The sequence below is a fragment of the Oncorhynchus mykiss genome, chromosome 21 (assembly GCF_057628025.1).
Source record: "Oncorhynchus mykiss isolate SJ-2025 chromosome 21, ASM5762802v1, whole genome shotgun sequence".
NCBI classification, from domain to species: domain Eukaryota; kingdom Metazoa; phylum Chordata; class Actinopteri; order Salmoniformes; family Salmonidae; genus Oncorhynchus; species Oncorhynchus mykiss.
In genome coordinates, this window is record NC_143042.1 from 12360224 (window position 1) to 12382500 (window position 22277).

Sequence of the window (22277 nt, forward strand, 5' to 3'; positions counted from 1 at the left end):
CTTTAAAACAGCAACAACAGACTAACTCTTAGGGTGACAAGAAGTTCTCTAACAATCTGGAATCATTTCATGTTCTCACCTATTTGCAAGCCTACGTCAATCAGGACCATGTGTCTGTGTGGCATTTAACTGGAAAGGGAAGAAAATAGTAAAGAATGTCACAGTTCTGTGTTTAGTTTGGTTTATTGAGATTCCTTCACATTCATAGACCAAGTAGGCCCAGGTCATTACTCACAAATAACTTCATCATGACTACAAGACCATGCTTTCTGTATTACAGTGCCAGACTTTGATTCTTCATGCAGCCCAACAGGAACATTGAGGCCAGACAAGCAGTGGATTTAGCATAATGCACAATAAAGTACTTCAACTGTGGCGCTTAGGCCCAGATAGAACATTGTGGCACATCCTACAGTCGGTTAGAGGATTCTTACTTAGACTACAGTACAGAGTACATGCTGTAGCTTTCACAGAAATCCCCAAAACAGTTTGCTTGACTGGTTCTTAAAGCTGGAATCCCTAATGGTGAAACGTTCATATTAGTTTGGGATATTACTATACTGAACAATAATATAAACGCAACATGTAAAGTGTCGAGCCCCTGTTTCATGAGCTGAAATAAGATCACAGAATTTTTCAATTCGCACAAAAAGCTTATTTCTCCAAAATGATGTGCAGAAATGTGTTTACATTCCTGTTAGTGAACATTTATCCCTTGCCAAGGTAACCCATCCACCAGACAGGTGTGGCATATCAAGAAGAGGAGGACACGTACGGCCAAATTTGAGAGACAGTGGTGCCGTTTCCCCTAATGTGTATTCCATCTTTAAAGGCTTTATCTAGACCAGGGGTGTCAAACTCATTCCCATGTGGGGCTGCATGTCTGCAGGTTTGTTTTTTTCCATTCAGTAGAGCCCTAAACAACCAGGTGAGGGGAGTTCCTTACTAGTGGGTGACCTTAATGGAGCAAGTTGAGAGCTTCAAGTTCCTTGGTGTCCACATCACCAACAAACAAACATGGTCTAAGCACACCAAGATAGTCATGAAGAGGGCACGACAAAAACCTATTCCCTTCAGGAGACTGAAAAGATTTGGCATGGGTCCTCAAAAGGTTCTACAGCTGCACCATCGAGAGCATCCTGACTGGTTGCATCAATGTCTGTTATGGCAACTGCTCTGCCTCCGACCGCAAGGCTCTACAGAGGGTAATGCGGACGGCCCAGTACATCACTGAGGCCAAGCTTCCTGCCATCCAGGACCTTTATACCAGGCGGTGTCAGAGGAAGGCCCTAAAAAATGTCAGACTCCAGCCACCCTAGTCATAGACTGTTCTCTCTGCTACAGCACGGCAAGCGGTACCGAAGCGCCAAGTCTAGGTCCAAGAGGCTTCTAAACAGCTTCAACCCCCAAGCCATAAGACTACTGAATATGTAGTCAAATGGCTACCCAGAATACTTGCATTGCCCCCCCTATTTTACACTGCTGCTACTCTCTTATTATGTATGCATAAGTGACTTTAATAACTCTACCCACATGTATATTACCTCAATTACCTCGACTAACCAGTGCCCCTGCCCATTGACTCTGTACCGGTACCCCCTGTATATAGCCACGCTATTGTTATTTTACTGCTGCCCTTTAATTATTTGTTACTTTATTTATTTATTTGTATTTTTCTTAACTGCATTGTTGGTTAAGAGCTTGTAAGTAAGCATTTCACTGTAAGATTTACACCTGTTGTATTCGGCGTGTGACAAAATTGGATTTGATTTGATTGAATTCCTCTATCGAGTACAAGGGAGGAGCGAAAACCCGCAGACACTCAGCCCTCCGTGGAATGAGTTTGACACCTGTGATATACACTGGGGATACAAAACATTAAGGACACCTCTTTCCATGACATAGCTTTCACCTGGACAGTCTATGATCCCTAATTGATGTCACTTGTTAAATCCCCTTCAATCTGTAGGTGAAGGGGAGGAGACCGGTTCAAGAAGGATTTTTAAGCCTTGAGACATCGAGTGTGTGTGTGCCATTTAGAGGGTGAATGGGCAAGACAAAAGATTTAAGTGCCTTTGATTGGGGTATGGTAGTAGGTGCCAGGCACACCGGTCTGTGTCAAGAACGGCAATGCTGCTGGGTTTTTCACTCTAACAACAGTTTCATGTGTGTAACAAAAATGGTCCACCCAAAGGACATCCAGCCAACTTCAGCCAACAGTCAACACATTTGCAACTTTAGGGATTATTGTTCGCATGATTTTGAATACAATGCTGCCATTCATATAGTATTTTCACAGTTTGTACAAATAAAATAAGTAAATACAATAATAAAAGAATACACATTATAAGCATAGATAAAGACAATTCTGTATTCGTTCAACTCAATAGTGGTTCGAATTTCTGATTGACACAATATAATGCAGGACTGGGAATAGTCTTGTGACAGACTGAACATGAATGTAATCGAGTAGACTTGGTTCTGGGTGCCGAGATTAGAATGTGAAAGACCCATTCCCTGTCTGGTGGCCCAGGAAACATACTTCTCAGTTATGTACAGTCACATGAATAGCTGGCTGTGGGACAAAATAGCTGCTTAGTTAGACCCCTGTAGATACTGTACATCCTATACATGTTACAAATGACAGTTCATAGGTGGGTAGTGTAGTTGAATTGACGTTATCCCCTTTAGAAAAGTGTTACAATAGTGTGTTTAATGCCCGATTCTTCCCCTCCTGTTAGTGGTTTTGGAGAAGCTTTCCTTGAACATTATTATAGCAGTTTATGATATGAATATTCAAACATGTAACTTTCATATTGGCATTACAGTACAAGGAATACACATGCAACAGATACATGCATATACTGTAAAACACTAGACTGTTAGTAATAAATGAAATGTAAAAATGAAATGCTCAAGCTGAATGACTTCAGTAAGGTGCTCTTTCCATTCTATTTCAACTCTCTCACCACTGTTGCACTTCATTTTCCCAAAAGAGCAGTGAGATCTTCTGATGTGATGTCTTGAGCAGGCTGTCCGGTTAGTGATAGGGTTTGTTAAAACTCTTAGAATAATTGAGACTTCTTCAGGTTTAAAGGGACTTGGCATGTTTACTCTGGTCACCCTGATTTTGTGTCAGGGCTGTGGCAGATCTGCTTGGCAACCCCTCCACCGTCCCTTCTACGCCACCAATGCAGGTGTCTGTAGATGGAGTCAAAGACGGACACGGTGTACCGTGCAAACAGTGTGGTCCACTTTAGCATCTGCACGAACCAGTTCACAGAGCGACTCACAAAGGTCACAAACACTGTGGTGTAGTGTGCAAGTAGGAGAAGGCTTCGTCCAAGTTGCCTTCCATTGTTGATGATCAGATTGACCCGTGGGTCATGACCCGGCCCCATCCTAATAAATTCAGCAGTGTGGTTCCAAACGAAAATGGATAAGAAGGTTAATCGTGGTATAAAAAGACAAAAACATTATCTTGTAAAAAAAAAAAAGTAAAAAGTGTTTTGGCGCATGTTGCACATTTTTCGTTTTTTGAGTCCTTGTCCCTAAGACGGTCTCTATAAAAATGGTAAAGGTCGGAATTTACAGACTCCCCCTTACTGTTGAGCAATCCTCCACTGGCCAATCGATGTTCTGCAAGTTTTGTTTCCGGGATGTTTGGTGATGTGGCTATGCACAGAAATACAGCAGAGGAGATTTATCAAATAAAAAGAATAAACAGAAATCTGAGAAGCTTTCATACAGGTTAGTCGCTCGTTCTTTCAACTATCAGCACACCATTCACAGAGTTGCAATTTAGAACAGCTGCCACACGCTCCAAAAAAACAAGGCACGGCGATATATTTAGACAATGTTGTTATCGTTGTTAGCCAGCAAGCTAGCTAGCTGCTTGTCTACGTGCACTGAAAAGCTAAATCGTTCGCTTTCTCTCAGATTGTCTACTGTGCTGTTTTTATACAAGCGCAACCAATACATCATAATTCCGATTTATGTATAAACATCAAATACTCTTACTATGGTTGGAGCCAGCACTGTCAAAATGTTCAGAAAGTAAGCCATCCATTTCTCCCCATAATCTGCTGTTCATGAGTAGTGGGCAAAACGAAGTGACGCAGCCGCAGTCGAATGGCCCTATTGTTCGGCAGTGTTCGGTTCTTCGGGTGACATTCGAACCCCGAGGCCCTCTGCACGAACTATCTGGGTCGCAATAACAATAATGCCCGTAAATGTATGTTGCCACAGGTATATTATTGACACAAAGGATGATTGACTGCAGTGGCGTTCGGTGCCATTTAAGATGAGGGAGGGTGATACATTTTTATGAGTATGGCCTTATTTCTATTACAGCATATCAGATGACTCATTCACATTCACCCAGCTAACATCGATAGGTTTAGGCTACTACATGATACTCTAATTTCCCCTGTACCCATTGTGATGTTGCTACAACCTAGCCTATGAATGAGGTGGAGAATCAAGGTGACAGACAGTGACACAGTCAATACCGCCTTCCACACTCTTGACTGCATCTAGCTGACAGTTGCAAATGTGAATTTCTATTGGACAAATTCAGGTCTTTTTCCCCCAGTTTCTTTCCGTTTATGAACCAGCGGCAATAAGTAAAAATAAAAAGCTTACCTTGGAAGAAATCCAGTGTTGGATAGCCAGCTAGTTAACATAGCACCCCTCTCTGTACACTTAACTAGCTAGCTGCATTTGCTAGCTAAGTAAGTGAAAGTAACACAAATAAAATACAACACTATCTTACTTTTCCTTAATTTTATGAATAAATTATTTTGTTAACCATTCACCTACTGTCTTTCTCTCTCTTTGAGTCAACTAACGTTACTCACCACATTTTATGCACTGCAGTGCTAGCTAGCTGAAGCTTATGCTTTCAGTACTAGATTCATTCTCTGATCTTTTGATTGCGTGGACAACATGTCAGTTCATGCTGTGATAGGTTTCTAGGACGTCCTCCGGAAGTTGTCATAATTACTGTGTAAGTCTATGGAAGGGGGTGAGAACCATGAGCCTCTTAGGATTTGTATTGAAGTCAATGTACCCAGGGAAGGACAGAAGCTAGCTGTCCTCCAGCTACACTATGGTGCTAACATGTTGAGGGCTGCTGATGCTACTGTAGACCTTCATTGTAAAACAGTGTGTTTTCATCAATTATTTGGTGACGTGAATATATTTAGTATAGTTTGATCTAGAGGTCAACCAATTATGATTTTTCAACACCGATACCGATTATTGGAGGACCAAAAAAGGACGATACCGATTATTCGGCCGATTTTTAACATTTGTTTGTAATAATGACAATTACAACAATACTGAATGAACACTTAATTTAACTTAATATAATACATCAATAAAATCAATTTAGCCTCAAGTAAATAATGAAACATGTTCAATTTGGTTTAAATAATGCAAAAACAAAGTGTTGGAGAAGAAAGTAAAAGTGCAATATGTGCTATGTAAGAAAGCTAACATTTCAGTTCCTTGCTCAGAACATGAGAACATATGAAAGCTGGTGGTTCCTTTTAACATGAGTCTTCAATATTCCCAGGTAAGAAGTTTTAGGTTGTAGTTATTATAGGAATTATAGGACTATTTCCCTCTATACCATTTGTATTTCATTAACCTTTGACTATTGGATGTTCTTATAGGCACTTTAGTATTGCCAGTGTAACGGTATAGCTTCCGTCCCTCTCCTCGCTCCTCCCTGGGCTCGAACCAGCAACACAACGACAATAGCCACCATCGAAGCAGCATTACCCATGCAGAGCAAGGGGAACAACTACTAGAAGGCTCAGAGCGAGTGCCGTTTGAAACGCTATTAGCGCGCGCTAACTAGCTAGCCATTTCACTTCGGTTACACCAGCCTCATCTCGGGAGTTGATAGGCCTGAAGTCATAAACAGCACAATGCTTGACGCACAACAAAGAGCTGCTGGCAAAACGCAAAGAAAGTGCTGTTTGAATGAATGTTTACGCGCCTGCTTCTGCCTACCACCGCTCAATCTCCAAACTCTAGAATCTTGGGCATCTCTCAGAAATCTCATATCTAACATGTCAAACCAAGGTGAAAGTATCATGTTAGGACATGGGTTTACTTTGATCAGGGATCTTGCATGGGAAGAAACACTGCATGGAATATTCACAATTTTTAAGAAACTTTTGATAAGCTTATAATTTATTTTGTTGTGGCATCTATGGACTCAGAAGATAAGAAAGCCCCAAAATATATTTGGAAAGTTTAGGTAGGACCTCTTGAAGGACCTTTTTTGGGTAGGATCTTTTGCAACCTACTGACCATGACCCAGGTCCCACCTGTCCAGATAAAGGCCTAATGTCTCTGTCTTGTACCACCAGTTTCGGCTACATGTTCAGCCGACTGTCCCAGGGCTTTACCAACGTCCTGCAGGAGCTGTCTGGGGACGAGCCCCCCGATGGAGCCCCTCAGGTAAGAGAGACTCCCTCAACCCCTCACAAGCTTACATAACAACTAATGTTTTCTGTCCTGGGCCCCATATTTATCAACTGTCTCAGAGTAGTAGTGTTTAACTAGGATCAGTTCCTCTCTGTCCATAATAATAAATCTATTGTGATCTAAAAGGCAAAACTGATCAGCACTCTAACACATGGTCCCCCAAACTCGGTTCTGGGGTCCCCCCTGGGTGCACGTTTTGGTTTTTGCTCTAGCACTACACAGCTGATTCAAATAACCAACTCATCATCAAGCGTTGATTATTTGAATCAGCTGTATAGTGCTAGGGCAGAAACCAAAACGTGCACCCAGGAGGGACCCCAGGACCCAGTTTGGGAAACCCTGCTCTAACGAATCACCTTTGAAGACCTTAATGTTCTCCAAGTCCCCATATTGGTATCCACTCTTCTTCTCTGTGGCTCTGTTGCAGGATATGTTGGTCCCCCAGCTCCCCCCTGGAGATGCCCCCGGGGCCCCTGAGGAGTCTGGGCCTGGGGTGGAGGAGGAGCCCCTGGAGAGGCTGGCTCATCTGGAGCAGCTGACTGTGCATCTCAAGGAGGTGGTCAGAGATAAGGACAGCCAGCTGGCCACGTTCGAAACGCAGCTCAAGGTGAGGCCTGGGTACAGGTGGGTGTGTTTTCCTTTGGTTTTGTGGACCTGCATGTATTGTTTTGACTGTGTGTGCGTGTGTGTGTGTGCCTGTGCGCGTGCCTGTGTGTATTGCTTTGACTTTGTATGCGTGTGTGAGACATGAATGCAGTGGTTTTATATGGATGTGCCCTCAATGCATAGCTTCGATTTTTACTCTCCTGTGTGGGTTGGGTTCATGAAATATTCATATTTGATGCACTTCTTGTCAAATAATGATTATGGTCAGAAGTATACTGAGATGATGCTGTTGTTGCTGGAACACAAGTTTCAATGCTGTGTTTGTTGGTGTGTTTACAGAGTGAAAGGGAGACAGCGGAGGCACGCTTCACTAAACTGAAGCTGCAGGCCAAAACCAAGATGGCTGCTCTGAACAAACAAATTGCTGACCTCAAGGGGCAGGAGGGAGCAACAGTAAGTCCTTTAGCTGAGTTCAAATAACTCTCCGTTCATTAAGCATGGTTCTGATGTGTATTTTAGCTGTTATGTATTCAGTTAAAATGTTGTAGATTCTTTACAGCCAGTTTGGTCTACACTAGACTATTTTGTCATCAATAACATTTTGAAATCCTTGTCTATTTCCTGAAGAGCTCTCCAGACAGCTCCTTCACCAGCTCAGCTCCTGCTGTGGAGGAGGAACTCCAGGAGCTGAGGAAGCAGCTCAGTGAGGTCTCGACCTCGGCGAAGAACCTCGAGGAGCGTCTCCAGATGTCCGAACAGGCCCTGTGTGAAAAGGAAGCCGTACACACGGAGCAGGTGCCAATTTTGTTGTTACTCTAACCATTTTCAATGAAAATGTTCCGGATTGCATTGTATAAAAAAAAAGGGCCCTTCAGCTGACTGCAGAGATGTGTCATGCGTTTAGGTTCGTGTGCTTCAGGCAGTTGTCTGTGAAAAGGACGTGCGTTTCCAGGAGCAGATCCAGAAGCATGAGGACGAGCTGCTGAGGGTCACAGTGCAGAGCCAGAACGACGCTGAGCTGCAGCAGGTACAGCAGGTACAAACTTCATTATCTGACTCACTCTACACTCCCTCACACAGGCCAGGTCCTATACACTGTTTTTAGCCTGTACCCAAGCCTTTAGTGTGTGTGTTGCTAGGCTCTACGTGCAGCCCAGCGGCGTTGTGAGGAGCAGGAGGAAGCCATGCGGTCGCGCTGCCAGGTGCTGGAGATGCTGCAGGGGGAGCTGAACAATGCCGACCAGCAGAAACAGGTACAGACACGCTCTACTGTGCTGGTCAGTGTAGAGCCATAGTGGGAATGGTGTTTTCTCAATGAAGGTCCCACAATAGAATAACAATGCAACCTGACTGACCCTTGAGCAAAATGAGCCCATCTGAAGAGACTGACACAGAGTACTGTATTACATTATTCACCAAGTTACTAGTGTGACAGCGGAGTGACACTGATTGAGTAAGTACATTTGGTGATTGACAAGTTGCATGTTACATAAGGGCTGAGGGGCAGACTCATTTCTCATCTAAATGCAAAATCACTGCTTTACTGGCACAGCCGAGCAGTCCTCCTTGTAGACCCTACCGTCCCCGCCTTCATCTGTCTTCATTCTCCCTCTCTGCCTCTCTCTCTCTGTCTGCCTCTCTTTCCCTCTCTGCCTCTCTCTCCCTCTCTGCCCCTCTCTCTCTGCCTTTCTTTCCCTCTCTGCCTCTCTTTCCCTCTCTGCCTCTCTTTCTCTCTCTGCCTCTCTTTCTCTCTCTGCCTCTCTTGCCCTCTCTGCCTCTCTTGTCCTCTCTGCCTTTCTCTCTCTCTCTCTGCCTCTTTCCCCCTCTCTGCCTCACTCTACCTCTATCTCTAACTCTCCCCCTTCTCTCTGCAGATCCTCACGGCTCAGTTCCGCCAGATGGAGCAGGAGCTGGCTGAGGCTGGTAGGCAGAGGGAGCAGGAGCTGGCTGAGGCTGGCAGGCAGAGGGAGGAGGAGAGGCAGCAGTGGGCTGGGTGGTCCAGCCAGGCCGAGGCAGAGCTGGTGGCCCTCCGAGCCAACCTGGAGGCCTCCGAGCAGGAAAGAGCAGCCCAGCTAGCCAACCTGGAGGCCTCCGAGCATGACAGAGCTGCTCAGCTAGCCAGTCTGGAGGCTTCAGAGAGAGACAGATCAACCCAGATGGAGGAGCTGACAGTGAAACTGGAGTGTGCCACTAGAGAGCGGGAGGAAGTGACCAACAGAGAAGTAGCCAGGTTGGAGAAGGAGCTTGCTGCCTTAAGAGAGGAGTATGGAGAGGGGCAAAGGGCAGGAGAGGCCCTGGCTGAGTTGTTGACAGGCCTGCGCTCTCTGGCTGGAGAGGGGGTCAAGGAGGACAGCCCTGTTCCCACCGACCCGGCCCAGTGCCTGGGTACACTGCAGGCCCTGGAGGCCCGGCTGGAGAGGCTGAGGGTGGAGCAGAGGGAGAGCGAGGAACGCTGCGCCCAGGTCACCCACACCATGGAGACATTGCAAGGTAAGGGAACCAAATACACTATCATGCAAGTTCCGTTTATAAATGTATAGCATTCATGATACCCTAACAAGTGGCTTGCTTGCAGCGTATTTAAATATATTTTTTTTCTTTCAGAACAACTGGATAAGCGCACCGCAGAAGGCGAAGAGGCAGTTGCTAGGATACAACAGCTGGAGCAGCAAATTGGAATGGTGAGCAGTCAGACACACTAAATTAATGTAGGGTATTGTTACGACTACTAAATTAATGTAGGGTATTGTTACGACTACTAAATTAATTAAGGTAGCACATGTTGTAAGCTTGTTTTGAATCCTGTAATAACCTGAAAATAAACATCCAAATGTACTTTGGGAGAAATAGCTTATATGGCTTATTATCTGTGAACCCCAAATTACCAGACTCTTCAGTCTGTTGTACCCATTGCTAGATTCTCTAATGTATTTCTGTAATTTGACCAAATGGTGGGCTCATTTTCATCTGTGTAAAAGACAAAGCTGTGGATGTCTTACAATGCTCGTTATTTGAGAAGTTATGCCAAAAAAACTATGACCAATGATCCAAGAGTGTTATTATGTTAATTATTAATTATTATTATGTTAATATATGGCATGTATTGATGTCAGATGTTTTCACACACAGTGAAATTACAGATAGTATTCATAACCCTTGACCCATAAACCACATTTTGTTGTATTAGAGCCTGAAATGTTTTTTTTTTTTTTTTAATCTCTCACCCCTCTACACACAATACTCCATAATGACAAAGTGAAAACATGTTTTTAGAAGTGCTGCTACATTTATTGAAAATGAGATACAGAAATAACTAATTTACATAAGTGTTCACACCACTGAGTCAATACAGCTAGAACCAGCTTCGGCAGCGTTTACAGCTGTGAGGCTTTGTGGGTAAGTCTCCAAGAGCTTTGCACACCTGGATTGTGCAATATTTTCACTTTTATTTATTTTTATTCTTCAAGCTCTGTCAAGTTGGTTGTTGATTATTGCTAGACAGCCATTTTCAAGTCTGGCCATAGATTTTCAAGACGATTTAAGTCAACTGTAACTAGGCCACTTAGGAACAAAACATTAAGAACACCTTATTAATATTGAGTTGACCCCGGTCCCTCCCCTTTTGCCCTCAGAACAGCCTCAATTAGTCAGGGCATGGACTCTACAAGGTGTCGAAAGCATTCCACAGGGATGCTGGCCCATGTTCACTCCAAAGCTTCCCACAGTTGTGTCAAGTTGGCTGGATGGTGGTGGTGGACCATTCTTAGCGCACATGGTAAAATGTTGAGAAAAAACCCAGCAGTGTTGCAGTTCTTTACGCAAACCGGTGCACCTGGCACCTACTACCATACCCCATTCAAAGGCACTTAAAATCTATTGTTTTACCCCATTCACCCTCTGAATGACAGATGTACCCAATCCATGTCTCACTTGTCTCAAGGCTTAAAAATCCTTCTTTAACCTGTCTCCTTCCCTTCATCTACACTGATTTAAAGTGGATTTAACAAGTGACATTAATAAGGGATCCTAGCTTTCACCTGGATTCACCTGTTCAGTCTATGTCATTGAAAGAACAGGTGTTCTTAATATTTTGTGCACTCAGTATATATTTAAGCAATAAGGCCAGAAGTGTGGTATTTGACCAATATACCACAGCTAAGGGCTGTTCTTAGGCACGACGCAACGCTGTATATCACAAACCCCCGAGGTGCCGTATTGCTATTATAAACTGGTTACCAACATAATTAGAGCAGTAAAACTAAATGTTTTGTCATACCCATGTTATACGGTCTGATATACCAGGCTGTCAGCCAATCAGCGTTCAGGGCTCGACCCACCCAGTTTATAAATGGCCTTGTGTTTTAGGTTATTGTCCTGCTGAAATGGGAATCTGTCTCTTTTTGAAAGCAGACTTAACCAGGTTTTCCTGTAGGATTTTGCCTGTGCTTAGCTCTATTCTGTCCTTACTGATGACAAGCATACCCATAAGATGATGCAGCCACCACCATGCTTGAAAATATGAAGTGTGGTACTCAGTGATGTGTTGTGTTGGATTTGCCCCAAACATAACTTTTTGTCCTGAATACAAATAGTTAATTTATTTGCCACATTTTTTGCAGTTTAACTTTAGTGCCTTATTGCAAACAGACATGTTTTGAAATAATTTTATTCTGTACAGGCTTCCTTCTTTTCACTCTGTTAATTTTGTGGAGTAACTACAATGTTGTTGATCCATCCTCAGTTTTCTTCTATCACAGCCATTAAACTCTGTAACTGTTTTAAAGTCACCATTGGCATCATGGTGAAATCCCTGAGCGGTTTCCTTCCTTTGCGGCAACTAAGTTAGGAAGGATGCCTGTATCTTTGTAGTGACTGGGTGCATTGATACACCATCCAAAGTGTAATTAATAACTTCACCATGCTCAAAGGCATATTCAATGTCTGCTTTTAAAATGTTTACCCATCTACCAATAGGTTCCCTTCTTTGCAAGGCATTGGAAAGCTCCCTGGTCTTTGTAATTGAATCTGTGTTTGAAATTCAATGCTTGACTGAGGGGTAATTGTATCTGTGGGGTACAGAGATGAGGTAATCATTCAAAGATCATGTTAACCACTATTATTGCACACAGTGTGAGTCCCTGCAACTTATTATGTGACGTGTTAGGCACATTTCTACTCCTGAACTTATTTAGGCTTACCATAACAAACGGGTTGAATACTTATTGACTCAAGACATTTTAACTCTTAATTTTTTTAATAATTTGAAAAATGTCTAAAAACATAATTCAAATTTCACATTATGGGGTATTGTGTTCAGGCCAGTGACAAAACATCTTAATTTAATCCATTTTAAATTCAGGTTGTAACACAACAAAATGTAGAAAAAGTCAAGGGGTGTGAATACTTTCTGTATGTTCAATCTAATTGTTCGACAATCCCCTTTCCAGACAGAATTTGTTGACTGTGCGGAGTCACAATAGAAAGCGACAAACCCTCTGTAGACATGTGTGCTGTATGTGTGTGCAGTCTGATACAATATGATCTATTGGTGTGCTGTTATTTTACTGTGCTGTGAGGACTGCCCAGTCAGCACATTGAGTGTCGCACATGCTTATTCATGTGGGGAAGTGTCTCTGGTCTCTGCCCTGACTACTGGGGCAGGTCAGTCGGCCACGATCTATCTCAGAGGGGACAGCCTGAGGGACAGAGACAGTGTTTAGGTTTAATAATGCTGAGGCAGAATGTCCTCCTGTCGTTTGGGTCAAGGCAATGCTAATCGCCTCTCCACTGATCCTCTGTTATGACTGCAGCCCTGGGCTGACCTTCACACCCAGGCTCATCATAACTACAGTGTAACTATTGTGTAACTACATTACAGCTGTGTGAAACTGTTAACTCACTTCATTTTGAATGTAGTCCCACTTCAATGGGATTGATGTATTATTAAGTCATAAGGTTTACACCCTCTGTGTGTTCAGAAATAACTCAGGCCTTTGTCTTTCTCTCCTAGGCTGCTAGGGAGTCATTGGTCCAGTGTGTGACTGACCCGTCTGTGGAAGAAGTGACTGATGCTGAAAAAGGTAAGGAGACCTATTTTAAAATGTGTGTTTTTATTCTCTGAATCTGAAAGCCAACCACCAGGACCAGTCATACATCTGAAAGCCAACCGCCAGGACCAGTCATACATCTGAAAGCCAACCGGCAGGATCAGTCATACATCTGAAAGCCAACCGCCAGGACCAGTCATACATCTGAAAGCCAACCGCCAGGACCAGTCATACATCTGAAAGCCAACCGCCAGGACCAGTCATACATCTGAAAGCCAACCGCCAGGACCAGTCATACATCTGAAAGCCAACCGGCAGGACCAGTCATACATCTGAAAGCCAACCGCCAGGACCAGTCATACATCTGAAAGCCAACCGCCAGGACCAGTCATACATCTGAAAGCCAACCGCCAGGACCAGTCATACATCTGAAAGTCAACCGCCAGGACCAGTCATACATCTGAAAGCCAACCGCCAGGACCAGTCATACATCTGAAAGCCAACCGCCAGGACCAGTCATACATCTGAAAGCCACCCACCAGGACCAGTCATACATCCTGCCAGCAACACACACACCCTCTATTGATGTGTTTGCATAGGATTGGACACTGTGCTGTCACAGGCCCCACTGCCAACAGAGTTCGGCATAGTGATGCAGATGCGGTTACAGGCCTTACCCATTTCACACAGTCTGTAACTAAACCTGAAAGACTGGTGGTTTAGTAGACATGTCAACAGTATTGACAGTATTTTAACAGTATTGTCAGGATGTTGACAGTATGTCAATAATCATCTCAATTGTTAACAGTTAGAAGCAAAAATCTGAAAGGAAATCTATAATATATAGGCAGAGTCATGAAAAAAATATCTGTTTTGGCAATTCAGGTATGATCAATTAATTGTGTATTGTGAGATAATTAGGCTGGCTATTAATTTTCATCTTTATTGATTTCCCCAGCCCAAATATTGGCTCTGGAGCAGCAGCTATTGGAGAAAGACCATGAATTGGCTGCCCTGCGAGAGAGTCTTGTGCTGGCTGAAGAGCAGGGCTCAAATGATGCATTCAAGGTAAGCGCTGATCAGATTCTAGACCAGAGTGAGGACACTGCCATGGCCCCCTGCGACAGTCCTACAGTGCTGCCAGATCTCCTAGAAGACACGCGAGAGGAGGACACCACCCTGGTGGCAGAGGATAGGTCAATCCTGTCAGTCTCCGCTGATAACGAGAGCAGTCCAGAGTTCATTGAACCCCAGTCTGACTCTCCCGGAGAATCTAAGGGGGCCTCCTCTGATGAGATGGTCACGAGCAGTGACTCCGAGGTGGCCCACAGCAGCTGGACCCTCCTAGAGGCTGTGAACCAAGATGAAGGTCAGCAGTCGCCTCCCATACTGCAGGGCTTTAGCCAGCTCCAGATGCAATCCTGGGAAGAGAACAGCTCTGAGCAGGAAACATCCACAGTCCAGGTGGAGTCCTCATCAGTCATCATCCGTGAGACTGTGCAGGTGCACCTCAGCCAGCAGGGGGCGACCCTCTTTGACTCTGACTCTGCCCCTGGACAGGTGTTTGCCCAGGCCCTAGCAGATGAGCTGCAGAACAGGTACAGTGAGCTCATGGTTGAGCTCCAGAGACTGAGAGAGGCTGCCTCAGAGTCACAGGAGAGAGCCCAAGGCCTTGAGGAAGAGATTCGGTCCCTGACAGTTGCCAAGGATGAGGCAGAATCCCAGGCCCAGAGATATGAGGAAGAGCTCCAGTCAGCCAGGTCAGAGATGGACACGGTGGCCCAGCACAGTGGCTCTGACTTGGAGAGGCAGAGCATGGAGATGCATCTCCTGGAGGAGCAGCTGGCCGGCCTGCAGACAGAAGGCCGCTCCAAAGAGCAGCAGATCCAGGCCCTGCAGGCAGACCTGGACAAGGCTCAGCACTCTCTCTCTCAGCAGGAGGGCCAGGCCAGGATGCTGAGTGCCCAGCTGGAAGAAGGGGAGATCACCTCCTCTGAGCTGGAGCAGAAGCTCCAAGACATGGAGGCCAGCCTACTGGAGATCTCCCAGGCTAGGGACATGGCCAAAGCTGTACTGTGTGAGAGGGACACAGAGATTAACGAGCTGCAACTGCGCATCACCCAGAAAGAGCAGGAGATGATGGAGCTGAGCAATGGCATGTCTGCCAAACTGCTCCAGACCGGTGAGGAGAAGTTCCTGATGAGTGCTGAAGTCAAGAAACTGAAGGAACAGATAATTGAGCTCGAGAAAGCTGGAGAAAAAGAGAAAGCGACAGGGGAGAGTCATGTAGAGGATAGTGATGAGCTCACTAGTTTGCGAAAGGACAAAGAGGATCTGACAACCCAAGTGGCCACCATTAAAAAGAGGTTGCAGGCAGCCCTGGTGCAGCGCAAAGAGCTGATGAAAAAAGTTGCGGCGTTTGAGAAAGAGGCAGATCAAAGGAAAGGACAAGTAGGGAAAGCAACAGAGGAAGCCCCTGCAAGTGTACCAGCTTTAGAAAAAGACAGAAAACAAGAGGATATGGCAATTGAGACTACTCTCGAAGAGTTCAGACAAGCCTTGAGGTCCAAAGAAGCGGTCATTGAGGTTTTGGAACAGAAAATCAGCCAGCAGGATCAGGTTCTGGAAGAAACACTTGAAATGAACAGAAGGCTGAGTGAGGGAGCTCAGCAGACTCCAGAGGCTGACACCTCATCTGAAATCACTGGGTTGCAGTCCCAGGTGGCCTCACTGGAGTCAGATTGCGAAACACTGCAAAAGAAACTCCAGGAGGCCCAGGACTCTCGCAAAGACACCATTCGCATGGCCAAAGAAAAGGACAGGCACCACCGCGAACAGCTTAAACAGCAAAAGGAAGAGTACAACGGGCTGTTGGAGCGTTTGGAGGAGCAGGTTGGTGAACGAGATGGGCTGTTGACTAGACTGAGAGAGCTCGAGGAACTGCAGGCACAGAAAGAGGAGAGCACAGAGAAGGAAGTCCATGCCGAGCTGGAGACCAACGCTGTAGTGGAAAAGATTGAGAAGCCAGCTGCAGGAGATTGGGTCCAGGAAGACTGGGTGGACTTTGCCGCTCCTGAGAACGAAGCACAACAACGAGGTGATAAACCCATTCCCAGTGCTGAGGAACCCTCTCAGGTACTTTCAGCTGACATTGAGGCCTCATTTCAAGCTCTGAAAGAAGAGGTCCAGGCTGAGAAGGCATCTTGTACAGAGTTGGAGGGCCAACTGCAGGAGAGCCAGGCTAGCCTGTCACTCAGGGAAAGTGAGCTTCTAGAGCTGGGCAAAGAGCTGCAGGCCCTGAGAGAGAAGGAGAGCCATATTGAACATGTCTATGAGGAGTTGGAGGCTCTGAGGGAGAAGTGTCTCCAGGCTCAGACCTATGCAGAAGCTGTGAAAGCAGAGTTGGAGGCTGCGGCCAAAGGAGCCGCCTCAGACTCCGCTGAGTCCACCATTGCCATCCTGCAGACAGAGGTGGAGGACTTCAAGCAGTTCCTGAGCAACAAGAACAATGAGATCATGGAGCTTAGCCAGCAGCTGGGTGAGCAAAGCTCCCTCCTCCAGTCTATGCAAGAGACAGTGTATGAGAAGGACCAGTCGATCGCCTCCCTGCAGGAAGGCCTGAGAGCAGAGAAGGAAAAGAGCCAGAGACTGGAGGCCGAGATCCCCCAGAGGCAGGAGGAAGAGAAGGGCAGCGAGGCCAAGATCCTGCAGCTTCAGCAGAAGCTCAAGGCCGCCCTTATCTCCCGCAAAGAGGCCCTCAAAGAGAACAAAAGCCAGAAAGAGGAGTTGGCCTCCACTGAGAAAGTCATCACTGAACTGCAGCAGAGGATGGATGCTAGAGAAGTCGAGCTGGAGAAGCTGAGAGCAGAAAGAGAGAGGCTGATAGAGGAGGTCGATCGGACCTTGGTGGAGAACCAGAGCCTTGGGGGATCCTGCGAGAGCCTCAAGCTGGCCATGGAGGGTATGCTGACAGAGAAAGACTTCTGTAAAAGAGAGGCCGAGTCTGCCAAGGAGGAGGCTGCCCGGACATGCAGAGAATGTGAGGAGAAGGTGCATGGGATGAAGGATGAGTATGAGACTCTGCTAAAGTCCTATGAGAACGTGAGTGATGAGGCAGAGCGTGTGAGACGGGTGCTGGAAGCTGCTAGGCAGGAGAGGAAGGAGCTTGTTGCTAGAGCCAGGACCCACGAGGCAGCCAAGCAGGAGGCTGAACGGCAGAAAGAAGAGGCCCAGAAAGAGGTGGACACTGTCAAAGACAAGATGAGGAAGTTTGCCAAGACCAAGCAGCAGAAAATAATGGATTTAGAGGAGGAGAATGAGAGACTCCGAGAGATGGATGAAAAGAAAGGAATAAGAAGGGAGGACAAGGCACTCAAAGGAGAACTTGAAAGACTCAAAGAAGAGTTTGAGGCTCTGAAAGCTGATTTGAATGCCACTACGGCACAGAGGGACTCCTTAGAACAGCAAGTTGTTGAGGTGAGGGAACAACTAGCCCAAGAGCTAGAGAAAGGGGACAGATTAGCTCGAGATAAAACCCCCAGCTCTGATGATGTAGTGGAGGAAACTGTTGTTGCCCAGCAGTCTAGTACAGTCATGACTGAAACTACCCAAGAGCCAGTTAAGAGCCAGCCTCAGGACATAGAGCCACATAATCAGGCTATAGAGTCTGAGGTAGCTGCACCTGAAATGCACTCTTTTGAGGAGACGGGGAAGAATGAAATAACTGAAAGTACACAGGCCCTAATTGATGTGAAATTGAGCAAAATGGAGGCAGCCCTACAGTCAGAGAGGGAACTGAGGCAAGAGCGTGAGGCTGAACTCACTGCTGAGCTGGCCTCTCTGGAGCAGCGCCTTCAGGAGACTAAAGAAAAGGAACAGACCCAGGGGGAGGAGCCAGTGAAGACGGACATGTCTGAAAGTGAACTGGCCACAATTGAGGGAAAGCGGAGGGAAATGGAGGCAGCCCTACATTCAGAGAGGGAACAGTGGCAAAAGAGTGAGGCTGAACTCAAGGCTGGACTAGCCTCTCTGGAGCAGCTCCTTCAGGAGAGTAAAGATAAGGAACAGAGCCTGATGGAGGAGAGCTCTAAAAGGGAAGCCCAACTCCAGGAGCTCCACAGCAGCCTGGAGGTAGAGAAGGACGACCTAGAGGAGCGTCTGATGAACCAGCTGGCCCAGCTGAATGGCAGCATCGCCGGCTACCAGCAGGACGCGGCAGACAGCCGGGAGCGCCTTGCAGAGCTGCAGCGGGAGGTAGAGAGACTGGAGAGGGAGCGGGCCGAACTGGAAGCCCTGGCCGAGAGCGAGAGGGACCGGGCAGCCAGGCTGGAGGAGGACAAGAGGCAGGCCCAGAGAGAGAGGGCCGAGGCAGAGGCAGAGTCAGGGAAGCAGAGGGAGCTGGAGCAGCAGCTGAAGTCCGCCCAGAGGGTGAAAGAGGGCAGCCAGAGTCGGGCAAAGCAGCTGGAGGAGCTGCTGAGAGAGAAGCAGCTGGAGGTGCGCCAGATGCAGAAGGACTGCATCCAGTACCAGGAAAGGATCAGCGAGATGGCCAGGGAGGGCAAGGCTTTGCAACTGGGCAGCAACGAGATCCACAAAGAGCTTGGGCAAGCCTATCTGGAGAGGACCAAAGTCACAGACGCTTTGAAGAAGACTGAGGCTGAGCTATCTAACTGCAAAGCCCAGCTGGTTGAGGCCCAGACAGAGGCCAGCCAGGCCCAAGCTGAAAGGAGAGCCTGTGAGCAGACCGCTCTACAGAGAGAGGCTGAGTTGAAAGCAGAGGCAGAGCAGAGCCTGGACTCTGTGAGGTTCAGGCTGGGAGCCGAGCTGAAGCAGATTGAGCTGAGGTTGGAGGAGTCTTACCGGGAGAGGGAGAGAGAGGAGAATGCCACCCGGGAGGCAAAAGAGCTGGCTGACACCGCTGAGAGACAGGCCCAGCAGATGCAGGCCCGCCTGGATGAGTCTCTGGCCCGACTGGCTGCCTTCTCGCGCTGTATGTCCTCCCTGCAGGACGACAGGGACCGCGTGCTGGATGAGACCCGGCAGTGGGAGAGTCGCTTCAACAGCACCCTCCAGGGGAAGGAGGCCGAGGTGCGGGAGGGAGAGACCCGCTCCAGAGATCTGGCTGAACAGCTGCAGAAAGAGACCGCACAGAGAGAAGAGCTACAGCTTACAGTGGACAGGTAAAAATGGCTACAGTTCCTGAAAAAGTTCATTAATTAAATTGCCCCAATTTCCTGCCAGGTTTGTGATACACTATAGTGTGTTATGTAATGTGTTTTTTTTTCTTGTTTTTTGTCCAGACTGCAGAAAGCAGACGAGCAGGGGCAGCTGAAATGGGAGCAGGAAGAGAAGAGGCTCCGTGAGAACCAGGCTGCCCTGGAGCAGGAGAGGGGGGAGCTTCAGAAGTCCCTAGCCCAGGCTGAGACCTCCCTGGCTGACACTCGCGCCCAGCTGGCTTCCCTGGAGAGCGAGGCGGAGGGGCTCCGCCACAGAGCCCAGGCCCTGGAAGAGGCAGTTGGGAAGCTGCAGGGAGAGACCAACGAGGCCAGGTCCCAGCTGAAGGAGAGGGAAGCAGAGGGGAGAAGGCTGGGCCTGAGCGTGGAACAACTGGAGACAGACCTGCGCTCCTCCAAGACCCTGACAGAGAGCCTGCAGACAGCGCTGTGTGAGAAGGAGAGGAGAGAGGTAGAGCTGCTGGGGGAGAAGGAGCAGGCCGTGACACAGGTACGCATCACTTTTATTTCATCTCTGCTTTATGACATGTTTTGTCATCGCAATGAATAGTTGCTCATTTCAATGCCCAGGGTGTGAAATTCTACATTTATTCAAAATAGGGTGTAAAAATTCCCTACAAATTTATTGTGATGTTACCGTTTTGATTGAGCTATCAAGTTGTTTTACGAGCTTGGAAATGTGTAAACCCATACTCCTGCATCTTCTTCACTGCTTACATGCTTTCTCCCCCCCAGGCTGCAGAGGAGGCCAGGAGGGAGGCTGACGCCAGGGCCCAGGAGGCTGAGAAGGAGCTGGAGGAGAGGAGAGAGGAGGTGCGGGGTCTGGAGGACCGGCTGCGGAAGGCAGAGGAGGAGAGCAGCCACAGCAAAGCCAGGCTGGACGCCTTCACTAAGGCCATGGGCTCTTTACAGGACGACAGAGACAGAGTACTTGGCATGTACAAACAGCTGGAGGAGAAACATCTGCAGGTAAATAAACAATGATAACACTCATGTGTACAGAGGCATAAATGGCAGAAGAGATTCTGAATGGATTCTCCTACACTTAATGTAAATCGTCCATGTCTGTTTACGTACACGCATGTCATCGACATGCTGAAACTGTATGTAGTGAGAAGAGGGATATTATTAGTGTGATAGTACTGTAGAATGTCTTCCTCGTACCCCAGTTGTATAACCCATCCCTCTACGTAATGGGTCTGTTGTCCCAGGTGATGATGGAAAAGGACGCTCTGATCCAGGAGGCTGCTGCGGAGAATAACAGTCTGAAGGAGGAGCTGCGCTCCCTATTGGTCCAGAGGGACGACCTCCACGCAGAGAAGGCCAAGCTATCTGCCCAGCTTCACGGCTACAGGGACGACCTTACCCAGGTCCTCACCATGAAGGAGTCCCAGCACAAGGAGCTCTTGTCCGGCCAGCTGGAGCGCATCGCTACCCTGGAGAAGGAGAGAGCTGAGCTAGAGGCTAAGATCAAGAGCCTGGAGGGAGGGGAGGCTTTTGTTCTGGCGGTGGAGAGGGAGACACTCAGCCAGGCTGGTGATAGTGGAAACAGGCAGGTGAGAGACGCTCCCGGGGCGGAGGTAGAGAAGCTGAGGGAGCAGCTGCAGGCTGCCAGGGCCCAGGTGGAGAGCCTGGAGGAGAGCCTTGCCAAGGAAAGAGAGGTGCAGGAGGCTCGGCAGAAGGAGCTGAAAGAACTGCGTTGGGAGGGAGGGGTGACGCGCACGGAGTCGGAGACAGCGGCAGAGAGGGTGGCTGAGCTGGCCCGAGACCTGCTGAGCATGGAGCAGAGGCTGCTGGAGGAGAGGGAGGTGGCCGGCCAGCTCCGGGCCCAGAACCAGGCATTCGGCCAGGCCATGGCGTCACTGCAGGGCAGCAGGGACCAGGCACTCAGCCAGGCCCAGGAGCTCAGCCTCAGACTGGAGGAGATGAGCAGGGCAGGGGGCCAGCAGACACCCACCACGGGCCATGGAGGATCCACTGCGGAGGTGTGGGGACTGAAGAACTCCCTGTCAGCCCTGCAGAACGACAGGGAGAGACTGGTAATCAACCAGAGTAATCTCCTATTTTGCACAAAGTATTCCGTTAAAGCACTACTAACACAACCACAATGGTAGTGATGTCATAACTTACCTGTATATAGTGTTTTCATATACCAGTATCCACAGTAACACAAGCTTTGTTTCTCCCTGTCCTGTAGTTGGAACAGCTCCAGCGGCAGCACTCAGAGCTCACTCGACTGGGAGGAGGAGAGCTGTCTAGACTCAGCCAGGAGCTAGAGGAGGAGAAGAGGAGGGCTGATGAGATGGCGGACAGGATGAGGGAGCTAGACAACCTGAGGCAGAGGGAGAACCAGGAACTAGAAATTCTCAGGTGAGACATACTTCATTAAGAGCTGCTTATGTTATTTAAAATCCAAACATTCTTAATCATGTTTAGAGGTATATGAGTGTCTATGCCTTGGCTACATAGGTATATCTGTCTCTCTCTAGGCTGGAGCAGGTTGACTGGAAGGCCCAGGCAGAGCTCCTGAAGCAGCAGACCCTGGCCACCCTCTCGGACCGTGACCAGCAGGTGCGCCAGCTCGGTGCCATGTTGGAGGAGGCCCGCGCCACCAGGCCCAAACCACCGGAGGAACACCACCAGAGACAGGTGAGGAGGAGGACACCTCTAAATCTGAAACTGATAACGACTGTACTTGGACCAGGCATTAGTGAGATGGCAGACTGCTGTTCATGTCCAAATCAAATTGTATTTGTCACGTACACAGTTTACAGCGGGTATAAAAGGTGCAGTGAAATCACCTTTTTCTGGACCAATCAAAATAACAACCAATTAAAGGTCGTATGCATAGTAATAAAACGGATATCTTCACAACTGGATATACAGTGTA

General features: G+C 47.5%; 1 protein-coding gene and 1 long non-coding RNA gene across 3 annotated transcripts in view; one reads left to right on the top strand and one right to left on the bottom strand.

The window, feature by feature from the left end:
• Positions 1-167: 167 nt before the first annotated feature.
• LOC149972986 (uncharacterized) lies at positions 168-4114 on the bottom strand. The gene is made up of 2 exons (XR_016490175.1): positions 4021-4114; positions 168-3675 (listed from the first exon to the last, which is right to left on the bottom strand). It is a non-coding gene; the product is annotated as an uncharacterized LOC149972986 (long non-coding RNA).
• The window catches only part of LOC110499994 (uncharacterized), a 24399-nt gene continuing 5716 nt past the window's right edge, over positions 3595-22277 (top strand). The window contains exons 1-16 of one of the 2 annotated variants that reach the window (XM_036957265.2): positions 3595-3750; positions 6384-6474; positions 6929-7108; positions 7447-7560; positions 7735-7902; positions 8012-8143; positions 8247-8360; positions 8982-9597; positions 9712-9788; positions 13118-13187; positions 14113-19333; positions 19454-19877; positions 20123-20356; positions 20599-21426; positions 21585-21757; positions 21877-22036. In XM_036957265.2, the coding sequence (XP_036813160.2) occupies positions 6394-6474; positions 6929-7108; positions 7447-7560; positions 7735-7902; positions 8012-8143; positions 8247-8360; positions 8982-9597; positions 9712-9788; positions 13118-13187; positions 14113-19333; positions 19454-19877; positions 20123-20356; positions 20599-21426; positions 21585-21757; positions 21877-22036 (8592 nt within the window). In that variant the 5' untranslated portion in view covers positions 3595-3750; positions 6384-6393. The remainder of the gene's footprint in view (positions 3751-6383; positions 6475-6928; positions 7109-7446; positions 7561-7734; positions 7903-8011; positions 8144-8246; positions 8361-8981; positions 9598-9711; positions 9789-13117; positions 13188-14112; positions 19334-19453; positions 19878-20122; positions 20357-20598; positions 21427-21584; positions 21758-21876; positions 22037-22277) is intronic. The other variant, XM_090213804.1, reaches the window with a different exon arrangement.